The following is a 24,152-nucleotide window of genomic DNA, read 5'->3' on the forward strand; positions in this document are numbered from 1 at the left end:
TCAAGTATCTTTTCTAACCACAACACTATGACTAGAAATCAACTACAAGAAAAAAACTGCAAAAAAACCCATAAACATGTAGAGGATAAACAATGTGTTACCAAACAACCAAAGGATCACTGAAGAAATCAAAGAGGAAATCAAAAATACCTTGAGACAAATGATAATGAAAACAAAACAATCCAAAATTTGTGGAATGCAACAAAAGCAATTCTAAAAGTGAATGTTACACCAATACAAGCTTACCTCAGGAAACAAGAAAAATCTCAAATAAACAACGTAACCTTACACATAAAGTAACTAGAAGAAGAACAAACAAAAGCCAGTATCACTACAAGAAAAGAAATCATAAGATCAGAGCAGAAATAAATGAAATAGAGACTAAAAAACAAAAAATAGAAAAGGTAGATTAAATTAAGAGCTGGTTGAAAACATAAACAAAATTGATAGATCTTTACCCAGAGTCATCGAGAAAAAAGAGAGAGGGCCCAAATCAATAAAATCAGAAATAAAAAAGAAGTTACAACCAACAACACAGAAATACCAAAGATCGTAAGCGATTACTATGATCAATCAAACACCAATAAAATGGACAACTTAAGAGAAATTCCTAGAAATAAATGTACAATCTTCCAAAACTGAATCAAGAAGAAATAGAAAATACAAACAGACCAATTACCAGTAATGAAACTGAATGAGTAATTAAAAGAAATACTCCCAACACACAAAAGTACAGAACCAGATGGCTTCACAGGTGAATTCTACCAAACATTTAAAGAAGACTAACACCTATTCCTCTCAAACTATTTCAAAAAATTACAGTGGCAATACACTTTTGAATTCATTCTGTAAGGCCTGCATCACATTGATATCAAAATCAGACAAAGACACCACAAAAACAGAAAATTACAGGCCAATATCACTGATGAACATACATGAAAAAAATCCTCAACAAAACTTTAGCAAAGCCAATTCAACAGTACATTAAAAGGATCATACACCATAATCAACTGGGATTTATCCCAGGGATGCAAGGATGGTTCAATATCCACAAATCAATGTGATACACCACTTAATAAACTGAAGACTAAAAAATCGTATGATCATCTCAAGAGATGCAGAAAGAGCTTTTGACAAAATACAACATCCATTATGATAAAAAAAATTCTTAACAAAATTGATATACAGGGAACATGCCTCAACATAATAAAGGCCAAATATGATGAACCCACAGCTAACATCATAGTCAATGGTGCAAAGCTGAAAGCATTTCCTCTATGACCAGAAACAAAACAAGGATACCCACTCTTACCAGTTTTAATGAACATAGTATTGGCATTGCAGGCCACAGCAATCAGACAAGAAAAAAAAAAATAAACCAAATCCTAATTGGAAAGGAAGAAGTAAAAGTGTCAATGTTTGCAGATGACATGATACCACATATACAAAATCCTAAAGATGCTACCAAAAAACTATTAGAACTCATTGAAGAATTCAGTAAAGTTGCAGGATACAAAATTAATATACAGAAATCTGTGGCATTTGTACACACTAACAACAAACTATCAGAAAGAGAAGTTAATAAAATAATCCCATTTATAATCACATAAAAAAATAAAATACCTAGGAATAATCTAAGGAGGTAAAATGCCTGTACTCAGAAAGCTATAAGATGCTAATGAAAGAAACTGAAGATGATACGAACAAATGGAAAGATACTCCATGCTTGTGGATTAGAAGAATTAATATTGTTAAAATGACCGTACTACCCAAGGTAATCTACAGATTCTATGTAATCACTAGAAAACTAGCAATGGCATTTTTCACAGAACTAGAACAAGTAATTCTAATATCTGTATGTAAATGCATAGACCCTGAGTAGCCAAAACAATCTTGAGAAGGATGAACAAAGCCGAAGTTAACATGCTCCCTGATTTCAAACTATACTACAAAGATACAGTAATCAAAACATTATGGTTCTGGCACAAAAAAAGCCACATAAATCAATGCAACAGAACAGAGAGACCAATAATGAACCCACACTTATGTAGTCCATTAATCTATGACAAAGGATGCAAGAATATACAATGGGGAAAAGACAGTCTCTTCAATAAATGATGTTGGGAAACTAGACAGCTACATGCAAAAGAATCAAACTGGACTAGTTTCTCATATCATATACAAAAATAAACTCACAATGAATTAAAGACTTAAGTGTAGGATTTGAAAGCATAAAACTCCTAGAAGAAAACATAGGCAGTTCTCTCTGTGACATCAGGCTTAGCAATATTTTATTGGATCTGTCTTCTCAGGCAAGGGCAACAACAGCAAAAATAAACAAATGGGACTTCTTCAACCTAAAAAGCTTTTGCACAGCGAAGGAAACTATAAACAAAATGAAAAGGCCACCTACTGAATGGGAGACAATATTTGTAAATGATATATCTGATAAAGGGTTAATATCCAAAATATACAGAGAACTCATAAAATTCAAAATTAAAAAAAAAAACAATTTAAAGAATAGACAGAGGGCCTGAGTTTTTTGAAAGAAGACAAACAAATGGCCAACAGGAACATTAAAAGATGCTTAGCATCACTAATCATTGGGGAAATGAAAATCAAAACCACAATGAGATGTCACCTCACATCTGACTGAATGGCTATCATCAAAAAGACCACAAATAACAAATATTGGTGAGGATGTAGAGAAAAGGAAACCCTAGTACACTCTTGCTGGGAATGTAAATTGGTGCAGCGACTGTGGGAAACAGTATGGAGATTCCTCAAAAATTTAAACATAGAGCTTCCATGTGATCCAGCAATTCCACTCCTGGGTATTTGTTGGAAGAAAACAAACACACTAATTAGAAAAGATATATGCACCCCTATGTTCAGCATTACTTACAATAGCCAAGATATGGAAGCAATCTAAGTGCACACCAGTAGATAAATGGATTAAAAAACATGTGGTATATAAAAACCATGGAATATTACTCAGCCATACAAGGGAATGAAATCTTGCCATTTGCATCAACATGGATGGACCTCAAGAGTATTATGCTAAGTGAAACAAGTCAGACAGAGAAAGACAAATACCATATGATTTCACTTATATGTTAAATCTAAAAAACAAAACAAATGAACCAACATAATGAAACAGAAACAGAGTCATAGGTACAGAGAACAAACAGGTGGTTGCCAGAAGGGAAGCGGGGGCGGGATGTGAAAAGTAGGTGAGAAAGATTAAGAGGTATAAATTTCCAGTTACAAAATAAATGAATCACGGATATGAAATGTACAGTGTGGAGAATATAATCAATAATTATGTACTATCTTTATATGGTGACAGATCATAACTACACTTATCATGGTGATCCTTTTATAATACATAGAAATCCCGAATCACCATGTTGTTCATCAGGAACTAACATAGTGTTACAGGTCAATTATACTTGAAAAACAAACAAACAAAGTAACTCATAGAAAAAAGAGATCGGATTTGTGCTTACCAGAGGTGGAAGCTGGGGGAATAGGGAATTGGACGAAGGCATCTAAAGGTACTAATTTCCCGTTATAAGATAAATAAATACTAGGGATGTTATGTATAACATGATTAATATAATTAACACTTCTGTATGTTATATATGAAAATTGTTAAGAGAGTAAATCCTGAGTACTCATCACAAGAAAAAAAATTTTTCTTTAATTTTGTACCTGTATAAGACAATGGGTGTTCACTAAACTTATTGTGATAATACTTTCATATTGTATGTAAGTCAGATCATTATGCTGTACACCTTAAACTTACACAGTGCTGTATGTCAGTTATATCTCAGTATAACTGGAATGGAAAAATATTTGATATGAAGAATGAATGAATGAATGAACAAGTAAATGAATAAATAGGTAAAACTAGTTATTGTGATTCAAAATGTAGCTCTCTTGCCTCTTACAACTACCTGAAAGGGAAGGGATGAGAATCTTATAAAATAGTATTTGGGATTGTGCTCTGTAAAGTAAGCAGTACAACGCAAATGGAAGTTGATAGGCTGAACTACTAGAGTACACTGGTAAGTACCACAGTCAGAAAGAGAGCTAATTCTTCCATCTCCAAATTGGGCTAATGATACTTCACAGTGTTGCTGGGAAAGTAAATGAGGCACATGACAGCAAATGTCTAGCTCAGAGCCTGGTGCACAGCAAACATTGAATAAATAGTGGCTTTTATGGTGTTATCATTATTATAGTCTCACTTATTTGTATTATTTACCTTTATAAAACACAAACTAGTAAAAGGAACTGAGAGAAATGATAAGAAGAAACCATTTCCAATTCAGTTTAGGGAAATTAAAGTAACTACTTCCACCTCCCCTTTGCTGTAAATGGACAACCAAGTTCCTCTTTCCATTCCATAAAGAGTCCCATATTTAAATTGCTTAGGCTGACACTTACTGAAGTTTTGCAAGTAGCCACTCAATTAAAAGGGCAGGGGGAAAGAATAACTAAAAGAAGGGCTTGCTCTCATCTGCTAAGAAGCTATGAAAGTGGTATCTGCTGCCTCTGGCCTCAGCTTTGCAGTAGGACCCGCCTAAGAAAGGAACTTGGAAGTCCAAAGTTCGGAAAGTAATATGTGTAGAAAAAGAAAAGAAAGAGACTACAGGACAGTGTTACTTAAAAGCACTTGCCAGTCAGATACATAAGCTAAGTTCTGACAGAAATGGGACAAATTCTGTGCTACAGCACAATTTATTGGAACCACGTTGAAAGGTTCTTTGGCAATTGGCAGACTGGAAACTAAGGAGAGTTTTGGATTCATGGATGAATAACTGGCCCACATAGAAACATGGATGAGGGTTGTGGAGACCCAATTTGGTATGCTCTGTTAGAGGTGCATCCCATGTCTAATCCACATTCAAAGCAGAGTGGCAAAACTTGTGGTTAATGACAAAAAAGAAAAGCAGTTTTTCAACAGCCTGCCACCAAATCTCAATCATCACTAATTTCCTATGAACAAGCCACATAAGAGAGATCTTCCATGGAAAGCACCAGCAATGGAGGAAAAATGGCCCCAAAAGTCTCCAAATTTCTGCCTATCGAAATTGGGTCTTCATGCACCACAACTTTCAATGCTAACAAGTAAACCTTTTTTTCACTTTATAAACAATTTGTAAATAAGGGAAATCCTTAAAAATTATGCCCTAAGACCCTGTCTGAGAGACAGTTAAAGGGACACACTGAACTACTTTTAGAATATGAATAGTGAGTCTATCAGCTTTTATCTTAAGAAAACTTCAGGTGTGTGTACGTGTGTGTGTGTGTGTGTGTGTGTGTGCACGTGTTCCCAAAGCCCCTACAAAGATAGGCAAAAGTGTGATAACAGAATAATTTTTTTAGCTGGGTGGTCATACATAAAAAATAATATATAATGTATAACATAATATAACATATATATATAAGATCAGGTTCCTCCAGGTAAGTGAACTATCTTCTCAGTGTGTTAAACTCATCTTGCCATTTTGGGGAGTAGGGGAAAGTTTGGAGGGCAGAAGAAGAGGCATTAACTGCTTAAAGATATTTGAGCATTACATACAATGTGGGGTATAGATTATTCCAACTTTAGGCACCAGAATACTCCTTTAAAAAAGGAATTTTGGAAAATGTTTTGTATTTTAAACTCTTAACTATTTAAAGGAATCCTATAGTAGAGCCTTCTTAAAAGCAAGTAATACTCTCCTCCAATTTATCCATATTTTTTTGCAAATTTTCTTTGTACAATGTGATAGACTCTTGTAATAATGATCTAAAAGAGTACAGGCACTTTCAGAAGGCCTGGAATCATTAACAGAGATTTTTCACTCAACTGAGTAGTATCTGGCCCAATGCAAACTTAGGTCACGGAGAACATATGAAGTCATGGCTTCACACGACAGTGGTGGACTTGATTCTTTGATACGAAGTCAACATATAGTCTTTTCTGAGATGCAGTCACAGATGCATTTCAAAAAAATGTGGCCCATAAAAGAACTGACCTGCTGCTTAGCACCTGGCTTCTGCTCCATAGGTGTCATGGTGAGCGTTTTGGTCTCTTTCTCATATTGGCAGTAGTATTTCACCCAGGATATTCCCAAAGCCCCTACAAAGATAGGCAACAGTGAGCTGATAGAATAAGTATTTTGGCTGCATGGTCAGTCCACCCCTAAGACAGAAGCTGTGTACAGATTATTCTTCATGGTCATGATCCAGATCTAGTGCTACCTTTCCCCTGAGCTCCAGCCATGCAGTACCACCTGCCCACTACACAGATGGATAGCCTAATCATCATCAACTGCTTTCCACATCTGCTCTGGCTTGCTCCAAACCACTCTCCTTGCCATGTTCCCTGTGAATGCTCCCATTATATATCCTATTGTATGATCTGGAAACATCTGTAATCTTCTGCTCCTCCTTCCCTGTAACCTGCCCTTCTATCCCCTACATGTCTCTCCTTTCACCCCTTTTAGAACTGAATTCATTCAGGACCCTATTTCTGACTTTTTTTAAAAAATGTTTTATGAGCTATTTCAAACAAAACAAAAATTCACTATTTCTCCAATTAATTATTTCAGTGGCCTTCTCTTTGGTTTCCCCCATCTGTGATCACTCCTTTCTAGCCCATTCTCTACTCTTTTGCTAGAGAAATACTTTTTTAAATTATAGGTTTATTTATATCATTCTTTTTATTATAAACCACCCATGGCTTTCCCACTCTCTCCAAACTCCTTAGGTTGGCTCACAAAGCCTTTTATAATGTGATCGTATTTACCTTTCCAACTTTGTCTTTTGCCACCCTCACCTCTATGCTCTTGTCTCATGGAATTATATTCAGTTACCAAAAAAATAGGTGGCAATATAATATATAGACCAAGTTCAAGACATATTTAAGAGTGGATAGGGCACTATCACTAATTATATCAGGACAACAAGTATAAACCAGGACTGTCCTTGGAAAACTAAGACCCTACAAACAAACTATAACCTCAGATACCTCTGTGCCTTTATTCATGCAGTGGTATACACCTGGAATTTTCTTTGCCATTTTCTTTACCTGTCAAACTCCCAGTCATAATTCAAGTTTCAGTTCATATATCACTTCCTCAGTGAAGCCCTTAGATATATGCCCCAAATGCAGTGCTCAACACATTTCATTATAGTTCTTGATATACTTGTGTCTTAATCAGACTGTGAACTTCTTGAGGGCAAAAACCAAGTTTGATCCATATTTTGTATCCCCAGTGCATTCCATATTGTCTGGCAAAAAGGATTCTTAGTAAGCGTACATTCAACTGAGCAGGAATGTCATATCCATTTAACAAATTAGAAAACTGGGGCATAGAAGGATCACATAGTTAGTTAATATTAGAGCCAAGATTACATACTCATTACTCTGTGCCTCTCTTATAATATAGCAGTGGTTCTCAAGTAGGGGCAATTTTGCCTCTCAGGGGACATTTGGCAATGCCTAGAGACATTTTAGGTTATCACACCTGGGAAGTGCTATTAGAATAAAGTGGGGAGAGGCTATAGATGCTTCTAAACACCCTATAATGCATAGGATAACCGGTCGAAACAAAGAATTAGCCAGCCTGAAATGTCAATACCACTGAGACTGAGAGTTCCTGCAATGGAGAGTTGAAGAGATGAACCTGACAAATAGAAGAACACATCTTTGAAAACCATCAAAGTGAGTTGCTCTAAGGGATGAAAAGCATGATAATATCACTGCTGAAATACCATGTTTTGTGGATTTCAGTGGGTTTTGCCACTGGTAACCTCTGCGTAGTCTCATCTGCCTACTCACCAGGTAGAATAATTCTGGTCAGGGAATGAAATCACAGGCTTTGGGGACATTGGGTCATAGTTCAAAAGGAAAATCAAATAGCACATACAGGTTTACATAATGTTATTTAGGAGGTAGAAAAGCTTGAACCCTCTGCAATATTCAGTGACCAGATAAGTTAACCCATTTTCCTTGGTTGGCAATGAAAAACTGTGTTGCTCACTGAAATCGCAATGGTTGTGTAGTGCTTTAAGGGCAAGTTTATGATCCTAACACAGTGGAAGATATAGGGTATAGTTGTAGGAGCATAGGTTTTGGCATTTCACAAACCTGAGTTTACACTTAGCCCTGCTACATGATAGTTGGGTGACTTTCAACTAGTGATCTCTCTAAGCCTCAGTGGCTTCATGTGTAAAATGGGTATGATAAGGTGGTTTCAAAGATTACATGAAGTAGTATATTTAAAGCACTTAACACCATGCCTGGAACATAGTAGGTATAATAAATATTATTTTATGTCTCCTTTCTCCTACCTCCCTTTTAGCCCCAAAGAGTCATTGAAAGGATTAAGCAATTAACAATCCCCATTTTGAATCTCAGAGAAAACCTTAGGTCTTATCATCCCACAGCCTTTGTAAGACAAATCCTTAACCTCCTCCTCCAATTTCTCCCTCCTTTTCATTTTCTCTATTCCCACACTACTCTCCAAATAGGTATAGCTGGCAGGGGTCTATGAACTATATGGGTGCCTGGAGTTTGGAGAAGCCAAGTGGCAGCTGGTGTCAGCCTACTGAAACCGAGTAGCTATCCCTGTATTCCCACACACATTTCTCTTGTGTATAGAGATAGCCTTCGATGGTTGGCTGTCCTGGAAGTTTGCATGTCTGCGGAGCTTCTTTCATCCTTTTCTTAAGTTCTTCCATCTCTTCTCGGGTACTGGAGAAATGATTTCTTGTCTGTCAAGACATTATCATCATAATCATTATCATCATCACCATCATCATGAATAAGCATTCACTGGTCAGAGACCCAGTGCAGAGTTTTCTTGGCTTTCACCATGTGCTACAACATAGCAAAAAAACAAATGTTGAATGGCATAGTAATTAGAAAACAGTTTAGTGGAGTTTAACAGTACTAAAGTCTAAAAGGGAGAGGGAAACATAAATACCAATGTACCCATAAAACCACATCTGGGAGACATTTTCTAATGGAAATCACAAAAGCCTCCAATAAATAAAGGCTCTAAGAATTCTGAGCATCAGACTGACCCCTGCCTTACAAAACGGGAGGCTATAAAGAAGGTTCCCAAAGATAATATTATCACGGCAACTTCTACATTCTGCCTCAAGTAAAGCTACTGCCTACTTGACTCTGAATCAAATCCAGGCCATTAGAATAAAGGATATGACAGGGTGCTCTCTTTGAACATAGGTTAACAGAAAACCTATGTTTTCATGCTCATGAATAGCAAAAGCTAATGTTAAGAAGTAATATATTTAAAAGTACATAACGAAATATTCCTGGTTATAGGAATATTTTGTAAATCAGCAGAAGAGAGGGGCTCTCACATTCTGGTGAAAGAGAGTACCCAGAAAGAAAAACAACAATAAAAACAATACCTGTAACTCAGGATTCTCCTAAACAACCAAGTAAAGTTTATTTCCACTGCAACTTACCAAGTGTTTTCATCTAAAAATACAACTATAAATTTTATGCAATGTAACAAGTCCAAAGTCACTACCTCAGTGATGCCTTCTTTTACTGTACCAGACAGTCAATTATTCCACTCTCTGTGCTTCTTTAACTTTTTTGGTCTTAACTGTATTTTAGCACTTTTCATAAGTAATCATGATATATCTCTGTTTATATCTCTCGGCTCCAAGAGACTGTATATTCCTTGAAGGCAAAAACTAACATGCCTCATTATGGTATGTCCAGTGCATTTTACAATGCCCGGCACAGAGTATATGTTCATTATATCCCTAAGTATTTGTTAAATGTGGGTTAAATAAGTAAATGAGAAAAATAATATATGTGACAAGGAAGGGAAGGGTGTGCCTATGCCCATCTATAAGAAACAGCATGGGAAAGAAGGTGGAGACAACCTTTAAAAATAATTTATTCAACTCTAGTAATGTAATGAGAAAAGTAGTGAGAAAAGGAAAAGAGGGGGAAATGGGCATTTGTGGTAATAAAACCTACAAAGAGAGTGTCCTGACTAACTGCCAGGGAAGTAGCATAAGACCCGTGCTTTAAAAAGCCCATAGGTGGGTTCTGATCTGGGAGAGATATAGCAAATTAGCAACATTTAATAAATATTGGATAGATAGACACGTCAGTGGGTAGAAGGGTGGGTTTGAACAACAGTCAGCCTCAAACACAGGGAAGAGCTGAAACTGGAAGAGTAAGAACAATCTAGTACACTAAAACATGTGTGATCCATACCAGTCTGTCCTGACAAATTATCTGGGATGTAATAACCTAGAACTCCAAGGTCAAGATATTGGAGCTGAAATCCAATTGGAATGCAGAGACAGGTGAAGAAACCCACATGTAAACTCACATTCTGTAAACTGAGCTGGAGTTGCTGTTTATATGGGAGGAAATCCTGTGTGAGCTCCACGGTCAAGCTGTTGGAAATGAAGAGGCTATGAAGAAAGGCCAAGACCTAGGGAAAATGTATAAAAATAACTTTATCACCAGCACCTTCTCATTAATCAAATAAAGGAAATAGATGCACAAAAAGAAACTCCACACAGTAGAGTATAGTGTTAAAAGCAGTAACACAAACACAAACAGGTCTACACATAGCTATTCTTTTATTAGGTTAAACATTAACACTGGACTCAGATCTACAAAATAAGAACTATTATCAAATGTATTCATCAACACCCTTTTCAGATAGCATACAAAACCATTCATAATGTGGACAGTATGGACATAATGTGGGAATAGACTGTGTCTTTATATCCTCAGGAATGGCACAGAATAGGTACTCAATAAATTAAAATGGCTACATGACCATAATGAAGACTGTCATAATGCTAAAAGATCCAAGGATCTTTTTTTTTTTAAAACCAATTTTCAAGTTAGAAATGTTTCAGGGAGCGGTTGGGACATTGCAGAAGAAGACGTAGAAATGATCAATAAAATATATTTTTTAATGTTTAAAATGTTCAACCCCAATAAAAATCAAATATACACAAATAAAAACAAAAGAAAATACAATTTTCATCTATCAAATACAAACATTTTAAAAGCAATGCTCAATGCTGGCAATAGTAAAGTGTAATAGGAAGTAGTAAAAACTGCCCTGTTCTCTTTAGAAAGTAAACAGGTGAGTACATATAAATATGCACACACATATATACATACAAACACATAAATATGTGTGTATATATGTACATAAACACAAACTATATATATGTATATGTACATAAACATATAAAAACTATGTACACACTTATGTACTATACACGTGTATATGTATATATACATATATAGTTATATATATGTACATATATATGTACACATATATATAAATGCATATGAGTGTGTGTACCACACACACAGTTATATAGACATTCTTCCTGTTTCTCTCCAAGCTTTCCCGTCTCAGGAAATGACACCACCACCCACTCACTCAATCAAGCCAGAAAGTAAAGAATTCTGATTTCTTTCACTCACATCTCAATCTAATCAATCAGTAATTCCTGTCAGTTTTGCTTCTAAAATATATCTCTAATCCAATCATTCTTTTCTGTTTCTACTACCACCATCCGAACCCAAAGCAACATTTTTGCTTGCCTAGACCACTGCAGTAGCCTCCTAACTGGTTTCCTCACTCCCACTGTTGCCCCCTTCCAAGCCCTTCTCCACACAACAAAATCAGCACGTCATATCCTATTTAATACCCGTCAGTGATTTTTCTACTATACTTAGACTAAAATCTAACCCCTTCACCATGCTTACAGATCCTATGCCTTCCTGTCAGATATTATTTCCTGCCACTCTCCTTTTCTCTCACCAGTATCTAAAGGCACTAAACTTTTCATTCCTTGAGCACACCATTCTTTTCTTTTCTTTTTTTTTTAACATCTTTATTGGAGTATAATTGCTTTACAATGGTGTGTTCGTTTCTGCTTTATAACAAAGTGAATCAGTTATACATATACATATGTTCCCATATCTCGTCCATCTTGCATCTCCCTCCCTCCCACCCTCCCTATCCCACCCCTCTAGGTGGTCACGAAGCACAGAGCTGATCTCTCTGTGCTATGCGGTTGCTTCCCACTAGCTATCTATTTTACGTTTGGTAGTGTATATGTCCATGCCACTCTCTCACTTTGTCACATCTTACCCTTCCCCCTCCCCATATCCTCAAGTCCATTCTCTAGTAGGTCTGTGTCTTTATTCCCATCTTGCCACTAGGTTCTTCATGACCTTTTTTTTTTTTTCCCTTAGATTCCATATATATGTGTTAGCATACTGTATTTTTTTTTCTCTTTCTGACTTACTTCACTCTGTATGACAGACTCTAACTCCATCCACCTCACTACAAAAAACTCAATTTCGTTTCTTTTAATGGCTGAGAAATATTCCATTGTATATATGTGCCACATCTTCTTTATCCATTCATCCGATGATGGACACTTAGGTTGCTTCCATGTCCTGGCTATTGTAAATAGAGCTGCAATGAACATTTTGGTACATGACTCTTTTTGAATTATGGTTTTCTCAGGGTATTTGCCCAGTAGTGGGATTGCTGGGTCGTATGGTAGTTCTACTGTTAGTTTTTTAAGGAACCTCCATACTGTTCTCCATAGTGGCTGTATCAATTTACATTCCCACCAACAGTGCAAGAGGGTTCCCTTTTCTCCACACCCTCTCCAGCATTTATTGTTTCCAGATTTTTTGATGATGGCCATTCTGACTAGTGTGAGATGATATCTCATTGTAGTTTTGATTTGCATTTCTCTAATGATTAAAGATGTTGAGCATTCTTTCATGTGTTTGTTGGCAATCTGTATATCTTCTTTGGAAAAATGTCTATTTAGGTCTTCTGCCCATTTTTGGATTGGGTTGTTTGTTTTTTTTGTTATTGAGCTGCATGAGCTGCTTGTAAATCTTGGAGATTAATCCTTTGTCAGTTGCTTCATTTGCAAATATTTTCTCCCATTCTGAGGGTTGTCGTTTGGTCTTGTTTATGGTTTCCTTTGCTGTGCAAAAGCTTTTAAGTTTCATTAGGTCCCATTTGTTTATTTTTGTTTTTATTTCCATTTCTCTAGGAGCTGGGTCAAAAAGGATCTTGCTGTGATTTATGTCATAGAGTGTTCTGCCTATGTTTTCCTCTAAGAGTTTGATAGTGTCTGGCCTTACATTTAGGTCTTTAATCCATTTTGAGTTTATTTTTGTGTATGGTGTTAGGGAGTGTTCTAATTTCATACTTTTACATGTACCTGTCCAGTTTTCCCAGCACCACTTATTGAAGAGGCTGTCTTTTCTCCACTGTATATGCTTGCCTCCTTTATCAAAGATAAGGTGACCATATGTGCGTGGGTTAAGGACTGTACACATGTGTTTTTCTGTGCCTGGAATGTCCTTTCCCCATTATTCACATTGCCTCATCTTCTCTTTCTTTAGATCTCATCTTAAATGACACTTTCAGAGGTGCCCCTTGACCACTTGATCTAAAGTAGCTGTCTGTTCTTGTTCTTTGTTTTAGTCCTTATCACAACTTATAGTTATTTTATTTATGTATATCCTTCTTTCCCTTCTGTCTACCCCATGAAAGTATAGTCTTCATGAAGACAGAAACTGAGTCTGTCTTTTTCACTATAGGATATCCAGTGTTTAGCACTGTGCCTGGCACCTAACAAAAGCTCAATAAATGCTTATTGGATAAATTAATAAATACTTGTTTGCACATATACATATGCAGATATATACAACTGTGAGCACAGATACACATGTACATAGATATATACATGTTCATGTGTAATATGTGTACACACACATGCACATGTGTACACACATCTACAAGTACACATGCACAATAGATAGAGAAAGGAATATAACAGATACACAGGGAATTTAGGAGGAAAAATGCCACAATATTAACAGTCATCATCTCTGTATGGGAGATTTGTTGTATTTTTTTTGTTCTACATATAAGTTTTTATAGCTTTTCTGCAATTGTTTTTTACATTGTTTTCTACATTATTTTATAATAAAAAAGAAAGTTGTTAAAATTCAACATAGTTGTCAAACCACAGCCCGTCATCTTTTATAATAAATTAAGGTTATTTAATTAGAAAAATTTTCAAAAGATGGAAGTAAAAATAGTAGAATGGGAAGTCACTGAATGCAAGGAACATGAGTTCCTAGAACAGTGTCTGGGATATGATGAGTACATTCAGAAACCTTATGAAAGTATGAGAGGAAGGAAGGGAGGAGAACAAGGTAAAATGAAAGGTGACAGAGAAATCAAGGAAGGGAAGGAAGGAGAGGAGGAAAAGAAAGATAAAGAAAAAATCATAGCTATAGAGAGAAATGGGGGAGGAAGGAGTGTGGGGGAGGGAAAGGAAGAGTGAGAGAGAGAATATTAGTGAGAGAGCAAGAATAACAGAAGCCAGTGTGTCTACTTCTTTGACATTCATTACTAAGCATTGACTATCCTTCATATTCTTGGAGACTCCAATTTTATAATCAAAGTTCTCCACATTTACCTGAGGTTTGGTAAATATTTTTAGACCATTCATCAACAGATAGAACTTACTGGCTCCACAATATTGAACTTCTTAGACTCCTGAACTTCCTGGATCTGATAAACATAATCAAGGGATGACTCGAAGAAGTTGTGTCTCTCCTTGTCCACCTGGAGGTCTGCCTGTAGAAGAAGGGTAACAAATGTCACATAACAGCATAGTCATTCATGCAATTCAGTGCTTATGGATTCAACAGAATGTTAGGGCTGGAGGAGAATTATGCCACCAAGCAGTGATCTTATCCCTTTATTTTACAGATAGGGAACATGAAGCCAAGATAGAAAAAGTGACTGATGCAAGATTTCCAGTTTCTGGCCTAACAAGCAAGAAGCTTGGAAGTTATTGTGCCCATCATCATACAAGGAAAAGCTAAGCTGAGAATCAACAACTCTTCTTAGAATCAACAGAGCATTGAAGTCAGAGGAAAAACCACTGCCTCAAAAATTGGATAGATAGTTGAATATGGAGAATCCAAGCTTGCCAGAGCAGAAGCCCAGAAGCAGAAGCCTGTCGCTGCAACCAGTATCAAACCTTATTTAAGAAGATCTCTCTAAAGAAATCCAAAGACAATAGGGAAGACAAAAAACAAAGATACCAGAGGAAATTTTGGCCTCTGACAAGAACAGCTATAGCAAACTAAGCACAGCCTAAATCCTAGTCAGACAAGCATAAAACCTCATAATAACGGCCTTTTTACCTCAGTTCCTTTTACCCAGGGCATCATGTTCAGCTTTCAACAAAATATTACGAGGCATGCAAAAAGGCAAAACAAACCAACAAACACAGTCTGAAGAACCAGCATCAGAATCAGACTCAAAGAAGGCAGAGAGGGTGGATGGTGAAATCACAGAACCAGGGATTACAGCTAAAGGCTGTTATGGAAAAGAGGACAATACATAAGAACAGATGGATAATATAAGCAGACATATGAAAATTTGAAGAAATAATCAAAGGGAAATGATATCAATCAAAAACACTAGCAGAAATAAAGAATGCCTTTAATGGGCTCACCAACAGACTGGGCAAGGCTAAGGAAAGAATCAGTGAACTGAATATATGCCAATAGAAATTTCAAAAACTGAAAGGCAGACAAAATGGAATAAAGAAGATAGAGTAGATTATTCAAGAAATGTTGGACAATTATAAAAGGTGTAAGATATGCATACTAGGAATGCCAGAAGGAAATGAAGGAGAGAAACAGAAGAAATATTTAAAGTAATGATGACTGAAAACCTTCTAAAGTTAAACACAGATACAAACAACAGATTGAGGAAGCTCAGAGAATAATAGCAGGATAAATACCAAAAAATCTACATGCAGGCATATTGAAAGTGTAGAAAGTAAAAGGCACAGAGTAAATCTTGAAAGAAGCAAGAGAAAAAAAACACCTTACTCAAAGAGGAATAAGGATAAGACTTCTGTTTTTTAAAAAAATGCAAAAAGAGGAGAGTAGAGTAAAATGTTTAAGGGGTTGAAATTTTTAAAAATCACAAACTTAGAATTCTGTATCCAGTGACATTATCCTTCAAAAGTGAAGGAAAATTAAACAATTTCAAAAAAAACACAAAAACTGAAGGATTCGGTTGCCAGTAGACTCTGAGTCCAAGAAGTGTTACAGTTCTTAAGAAAGAAGATGATATAGGTCAGAAATGTGTACCAACATAAAGAAGAGCACTAGAGAAGGAATGAATGAAGGTAAAATAAAATCTTATATTTTTCTTATTCTTAACTGATCTTACAAATAAGAGTTTGTCCAAAATAATAATTGCAACAATGTATTTGGTGATTAGAGATTATGAAAAAGTGAAATGAGTGACAGCAATATTATCAGGGACTCAAGGGAGAAATTGGAAATACTCTGTTATAAAATTCCTGTACTACCAATGAAGTAGAATAATGTTATTTGAAAGTAGACATGGCTTAACTGTAAATGCATATTGAAAACACTAGGATAACCTGGAAGAAAGTTTTTTTTAAAAAGTACAATTGATATGCTAAGAAAGGACAAAAAAAGGAATCATATTACAATTTTCAATTTAAAAAAAGAGAATGCAGAACAAGAATGGAAGACAAAAAAAGGAACAAAGAACAGAGGCAATGAATAGAAAACAGTAAAAAACATGGTAGACATCTATCCACCTATATCAATAATCACTTTAAACACACCAATTAAAAGGCTGAGACTGTGAGGGCACATAAAAAATAAGAGTTAATTATATGTTATGTATAAGACATCACTTTAAATATAAAAGACAAAGATAGATTAAAAGTAAAGTTATGAAGAGACTTGAATCAAGATGGCACAGTAGGAGTATGTTCATCCCACCATAAACACATCAAAAATACATCTATAATTCTCACTGAAAACTAACTGGAGACTAGCATAAAAACGCCTGTACAACTAAGGCTATAAGAAAGACACACACAGAAGTTGGTAGATAGGGAAAAGAAGCAATCAGGTCAGGACTGATGCCCCTGGGAGGGGACTCAGAGGAAAAGGGAGATTACACTGGTGAGGATTCTCTTTGGGGAGTGAGTGGTTCAAGCCACATACTGGGCCCCACAGCCCTGGGGCTCAATAAAGGGAAGACGAGCCCCCTTAGCTGGTCAGAGGACCAGTGGGACTATCAGAAAGGCTGCAGCAAGCCTGGATTCTGCTCCTGAGGAGCACATGAATGCTTGCTTGCTCCTAAAGCAAGGCAGAAAGGGCCGACTGAAACTGTGTTTCTCACTGACTAGTTTCCTGTGACTACCTAGGTGCACACACCATCCTGAACCAAGAGAACACTCCAGCATCATTTGCCTCAAGTCACAGCTCCACACTGGACCGAAGGCTGCCACTACCATATGATCCAGCAATTCCATTGCAGGGTATATACCTAACGAAAACAAAAACACTAATTCGAAAAGATACATCTACCGCAATGTTCATAACAACATTATTTACAACCATCAAGATATGGAAGCAAACTGAGTGTCCATCAACAGAAGAAGAAATAATAAAGAAGACGTGATACACACACACACACACACACACACACACGCACACACACAATGGAATATTACTCAGCCATAAAAAAAGAATGAAATTCTGCCATTTGCAACAACATGGATGGACCTAGACAGTTTTATGCTTAGTGAAATAAGTCAGAGAAGGACAAATACTCTATGTTATCGCTTATATGTGGAATCGAAAAAATAAAATAAATGGATGTATGTAACAATACAGAAACAAACTCACTAATATAGAGAACAAACTAGTGGTTACCAGTGGGGAGCAGGAAAGGGGAAGGGGCAATATAGGGGTATGGAATTAAGAGATACAAACTGCTATGTATAAAATAAATAAGCAACAAGGATATACTGTACATCACAGGGAAATATAGCCATTATTTTGTAATGACTTTAAATGGAGTAGAAATTTAAAATTTCTGAATCATTATGTTGTACACCAGAAACTAATATAATATTGTAAATCAACCATACTTCAATTAAAAAATAATTTTAAAAATTTAAACATTTTTCAGAGTAAAGGTATGAAGAAATATTCCATGCCAACAAAAATCAAAAGAAAGCTGGAGTAGCTATATTAATTTCCAAAAAAGGAGACTTCAGAGCATTGAAAGCTATCAGGAAAATAGAGGGGCATAACATAATAATAAATAGGTCAATTCTGAAAGAATATATATCAACCCTTATTATGTATAACAGAACATCAAAACACGTGAGGCAAAATCTGATAGAACTGCAAAGATAAATAGATGAGTCTACTATTAAGAGTTGGAGACTTCACCATTCCTTTACCAATAATTGACAGATCCAAGAAGCAGAAAATCAGTACAGGTATACCTCATTTTATTGTGCTTCATTTTACTGTGCTTTGCAAATATTGTGTTTTTTACAAATTGAAGGTTTATGGCAACCCTGCATTGCCTGATGATAGTTAGCAATTTTTAGCAATAAAATATTTTTAAATTAAGGTATGTACATTTTTAAAAATATAATGCTATTGCTCACTCAACAGACTACAGGATAATGTATGGATAACTTTTACATGCATTGGGAAACCAAAAAACTCATGTGACTCACTATATTGCAATATTCACTTTATTGCAGTGGTCTGTAGCCAAACCCACAATATTTCTGAGGTATGCTTGTGAAGACATAATTGAACTGAACACCCCATCAGCAAGTAGATGTAATCAACATCTATAGAACACTTCATCCAACAACAGCTTATTTTCAAGCTAACACAAAACAATCGCCAAGATCAATCACATTCTGGGACATACATCTGAAAAAATTTAAAAGAATAGGAATCATACAAAGTATGCTCTCAGACCACAGTTAAATTACACAGAAATCAAGAACCAGAAATAGCTGGAATGCACCAAAATACTTGGAGATTAATCAGCACATTTCTAAATGACACATGGGTCAAGGAGGAGTCCTTAAGAAAAACTAAAAAGTATTTTCAAATGAAAATGAAAATATAATTTAATATTTGTGGGATGCAGTGAAAGCAGCACATAGGAACTGAATCAATAATTAATAGCCTTCCAAAAAACAAAGCACTAGGCCCAGTTGGGTTCACTGGTGAATTCTACCTGACATTTTAAGGAAGAAATGATACTAAATTCTACACTCTCTTCCAGAAAATAGAAGCAGAGGGAATATTTCCTAACTCATTCTCTGAGGCCAATATGACCCTGTTATCAAAACCAGACAAAGACATTACAATACAGGAGAAGTACAACCAATCTCTCTCATGAACATAGAGGCAAATATTCTCAATAAAATATTAGCAAATCAAATGCAACAAGGTGTAAAATAATTATAGACCAGGACCACGTGGGATTTATTCCAGGAATGCAAGGCTGGTTCAACATTCAAAAATCAATTGATGTAATTCATCACATCAAGAGGTTAAAGAAGAAAAATCATATGATCGAAGAGATGTAGAAAAAGCGTCTGACAAAATCCAACACACATTCATTCATGATAAAAACTCTCAGCAAACTAGGAATATATGGGAATTTCCTCAACTTGACAAAGGACATCTGCAAAAATCCTGCAGCCAACATCATACCTAATGGTGAGACACTAGATGCTTTGCCTCTAAGATCAGGAACAACTATTAAAATCATATTGGAATTCCAAGCTATTGCAATAAGACAAGAAAATGAAACAAAAGGTATATACATTGGGAAGGAAGAAATAAAACTGTCTTTTTTTGCACATGACACAATTATGTACGTAGAAAACCCTAAAGAATATACAAAAATCTCCTGGAACTATTAATGAACTATAGCACAATTTCAGGATACAAGGTTAATATACAAAAGTCAATTGTTTTCTTATATGCTAACAGTGAACACTCAGAATTTGAAATTTAAAACACAATACCATTTACATTAGAAGAAAAAAATTGAAGTATTTATATATAAATCAAAAAATATGTACAAGATATATTGATGAATACTACAAAACTCTAATGAAATAAATCAAAGATCTAAATAAATGGAGAGATAGTCCATGTATACAGATAGGAAGACAATATTATCAACATGTCTGTTCTTCACAACTTGATCTATAGATTCAATGCAGTCCAATTCAAAATCCCTGCAAGCTATTTTCTAGATATCAACAAAGTGATTCTAAAATTTATATGGAGAGGCAAAAATATCCAGAATAGCCAACACAATACTGGGGGAGAAAAACAAATCAAAATATTGACACTATCTGACTTCAAAATTACTGGTAAGTTATAGTAATCAGAACAGTATGGTATTGGTGAAAGAAAAAACAAATAGATCAATGGAATGGAATTGAGAGCCTAAAATAAATAAACATATTCAACTGATCTTTGACAAAGGATCTAGGAAAATTCAATAGAGAAATGATAGTCTTTTCAAAAAATGTTGCTGGAACAACTGTATATCCCCATGCCAAAAAAAAAAAAAAAAGAATCTAGAGACAGACCTTACACCTTTCATAATAATTAACTCAAAATGGATTATAGAAGTAAATGTAAAACACAAAACTATAAAACTCCTAGAAAATAACATAAGAGAAATTTTAGGTGACCTTGGATTTTGTGATGACTTTTTAGATATAACACCAAAAGCATGATCCATGAAAGAAAATACTGATAAGTTTAATTTCATTAAAATTACAAACTTCTGCTCTGTGAAAATTCTGTTGAGTGAAAAGACAAGCCACAGACTGGAAAAAAAATCGTTGTAAAACATATATCTGATAAAGGACAGGTATCTAAAATATGCAAACAGCTTTTAAGATACAATAATATGAAAACACACAACCCAATTGAAAACGGGCAAAAGATTTGAACAGATACCTCACCAAAGAAGATCTACAGATGGCATATAAAAAGATGTTCTGCAACACATGGCATTAAGAAAATGCAAATTACAAAAGTAATGAGGTATCACTACACACCTACTAGAATGGCTAGAATCCAAAACATAGACAACATCAAATGCTGGCTAAGGTTGTGGAGCGAGAAGAACTCTCATTCACTGATGGCAGAAATAAAAAAAATAGTACACCTTGGAAGATAATTCGGCAGTTTCTTAAAAAACGAAATATACTTTTACCATGCAGTTCAGTAATTGTGGTCTTTGATATTTAACTGAATTATTTGAAAAGTTATATACACAAAACCTGCACACAAATGTTTATAGCAGCTTTAATAGTAGTTGACAAAATTTGGAGGATTCCAAGATGTCCTTTGATAGGTGAATAGGTAAACAAATTGTAATACCTCCACACAATGAAATATTATTCAGTGCTAAAAAGAAATGAGCTATCAAGCCGTGAAAAGACACAGAAGAACCTTAAATGCACATTTCTAAGTGAAAGAAGCCAATCTGAAAAGGCTACATGCTATATAATTCCAACTATATGACATTCTGGAATAAGCAATAATATGGAAACCATAAAGAGATCACTGGCTGCCAGGGGTCAGCAGGGGTATGGAACGAGGAAGTGATGACTAGGTGGTGCCTAGGGATCTTTAGGGCAGTGAAACTATGTTGTATGATAGTGTAATGATGGATTCATGTCATAATATATTTATCAAAATCTATAGAATGTGCAACGCATTGGCTCTTCAACTGTATCAAATGTATCTCACAAATGCAAATGTTAATAATAGGGGTAACTGTATGCAGGGGATTAAGAATATATGAGAACTCTCTGTACTTATCATTCAATTTTTCTTTAAATCTAAAACTGCTCTAAAAATAGTCCCAATATTAAAAAAGAAGTGAGTGATCCAAGGTCCCCCAGCTTTGTTTTGATTAGACAAACACAAAGGCTGCATTCTTGCTCATTAGGAAAGCCACCAGGGACATCTAGATACAGCACCAAACTGCTAGGACACTCTAGAAGCTTTCATTGCAAAAGCCTCTAAAAGAATAAAGTTTGGACTGTGTCTGGGCTTCTAAAACCCACTGGTTCAGTAATTCTCTAGGAGGACTCAAAGGACTCTGCATATAGTCATACGCATGGTTAAGATTTATTTCTGTGAAAGGATACAAAGCAAAATCAGCAAAGGGAAAAGATGCATGGGATGAAGTCCAGCAAAAGCTAGGTGCAAACTTTCAAGAGTTCTCTCTTAGTGCAGTCACACAGGAAATACTTAATTCCTCCAGCAACAAGTTATGACAACATATATGAAATGTTGTGTACCAGGGAAGCTCATTAGATACTGAGTGCCCTAGGTTTTATATTGGTTGCTGTACACAGGCTCCCTCTGCTGAGCATGTACCAAACTTCTCGACTCCCAGAAGAAAATAAGGTGTTTAGCATAAACCACATTGTTTGTACAGGCAGTCTAGGCACAATGAGTCACTCTTACCACTTAGGGAAATTTTTATATCAGTGTAGGGTACTGTTTACCAGCCAAGTTCCCAGAGACCAGCCAAGAGCTAATCTTGTAAGTAGACCTTTCTAAGCATAGAAGTCTTGGGCCAGTTATGTTAACTCTTTTCTGCATAGGAACCCTGGCACAGAATAGAAGGAAAAGGAAGAAAGCAAAATTGTGCAAGAGGAAAATGGCAGATGACCCCAGACTAGTACTTCATTCCAGTTTATGGAAGAGAAGTAGTCCTTCACCTTTCAACACTAACTCCATCTACCACTGAGTCTCTTGACTCATCACCTTCAAGTACCTCACATTCTGTGATGGATACTCACTAAATCAGGTGTCAGGAGATGAGTTTCAGCTTTGCCACAGTCTGTGTGACCGTGGACAAGATGATTTCTAAGCTCGTGTCTATGACTTTATTCAGTTGGGTATCACTTTTTATACTTAAACCTTCAATATCTCTATCTCTTACTGGATCTTTTATCCAAAACATAGATCCATTCTACCAGTAAATAAGTCTTAATCAGTTAATTCCTGTTTTTCCCTTCCCCAGTGCCACTTTTTCTGACTCAGAACTTCTCCCCTAGATCATCGCAATAGTTTCCTAAACTGGTTTTCTTGCTTCACGTCTCTCCTGAATTTAATTCATCCTACAACTTCAGCCAGTTTAAGATTCCTAAAATAGAATTCTACTCATATTGCTTGCACAACCAAAGGCCTTCAATAATTCTTCCAGGGTCAACAGAATTAAAACAAACTCCTGAGCCTATTACACCACAATATGTCTACAACTTTCCTGATCCTTTCCTGTCTTTCACTATCCTCTAATAGTAATGCAAATTCTGGTCAAACCTTTAGCCAAACATTGTTTTCCATCCTTGGGGCCACTGCCCTCCACTTGAAAGGTCCATTTCTATATTTCTATCTGTCAAACACTTTACATATAATCATATTACCACCTCAAATTTAGAAGGGCAACATTCTTCCACAAAGGCAATTCTCCACGTCCAAATGTAAGTTTTTTATTCTCCAAATACCTTCCTATCCCTACAAGGACACCACATACACATTACATTATGTAAAACAAAAATTCTACTTGTGTAAGAGTCATGTGTGTTCTCATTTTAGCATCCTAACTGTAAGCTGCAGAAGAGCAGGAAGTACGTCTTACTGTCTTTGTAGTCCTGTTGCAACCAGCATAGTGCCTGGCATGTGGTAGGCGCTCACTGAATAGTGGCTTCTTTGAACTGAAGTCAGTGGAAGTGCCATATAAGCTGTAGTCCCAGTGTGGGACCAAAAAGAAAAAAAAAAACCCTACCGTTGGAACACCTCATGGGAAAAAAGTAGATCTACTCCTGATCTATCAAATACAGCGCTAGTTTAACTCTATCCTAATATGTAATCTAGAATCAGAAACTTAGAACTGAAAAGGACTCTAGAGATCTTTGAGTACCACTCTTCCTTTGATAGATAGAGAAACTGAGGACAAGAAAGAAATATCTTATCCAAAGTCACACTGTGAGTTTGTGGAGGAGGTGGCTTGAGAACTCAGGGCTCCTGAGTCATTGGCCATGGTTTTATCTGCAAGCACAACTATTATACATGGTTCTCTGCTGAGGCAGGGTATGAGGAAAACCTTGCAATAGGAAGCTGCCACGTAGCAAGGCATAGCTGGCAA

At 35.9% G+C, this 24,152-nt stretch overlaps 1 protein-coding gene across 5 annotated transcripts in view; it reads right to left on the reverse strand.

Moving 5' to 3' along the window:
• Positions 1-24,152, reverse strand: part of OPHN1 (oligophrenin 1) — a 601,618-nt gene that overhangs the window by 259,897 nt on the left and 317,569 nt on the right. For all 5 annotated transcript variants that reach the window (XM_061178511.1, XM_061178510.1, XM_061178507.1 and 2 more), the window contains 4 exons: positions 14,595-14,705; positions 10,380-10,484; positions 8,643-8,772; positions 6,030-6,133 (listed from right to left, as the gene is read on the reverse strand). In XM_061178511.1, the coding sequence (XP_061034494.1) occupies positions 6,030-6,133; positions 8,643-8,772; positions 10,380-10,484; positions 14,595-14,705 (450 nt within the window). The remainder of the gene's footprint in view (positions 1-6,029; positions 6,134-8,642; positions 8,773-10,379; positions 10,485-14,594; positions 14,706-24,152) is intronic.

Source organism: Eubalaena glacialis, chromosome X (assembly GCF_028564815.1).
Source record: "Eubalaena glacialis isolate mEubGla1 chromosome X, mEubGla1.1.hap2.+ XY, whole genome shotgun sequence".
NCBI classification, from domain to species: Eukaryota; Metazoa; Chordata; class Mammalia; order Artiodactyla; family Balaenidae; genus Eubalaena; species Eubalaena glacialis.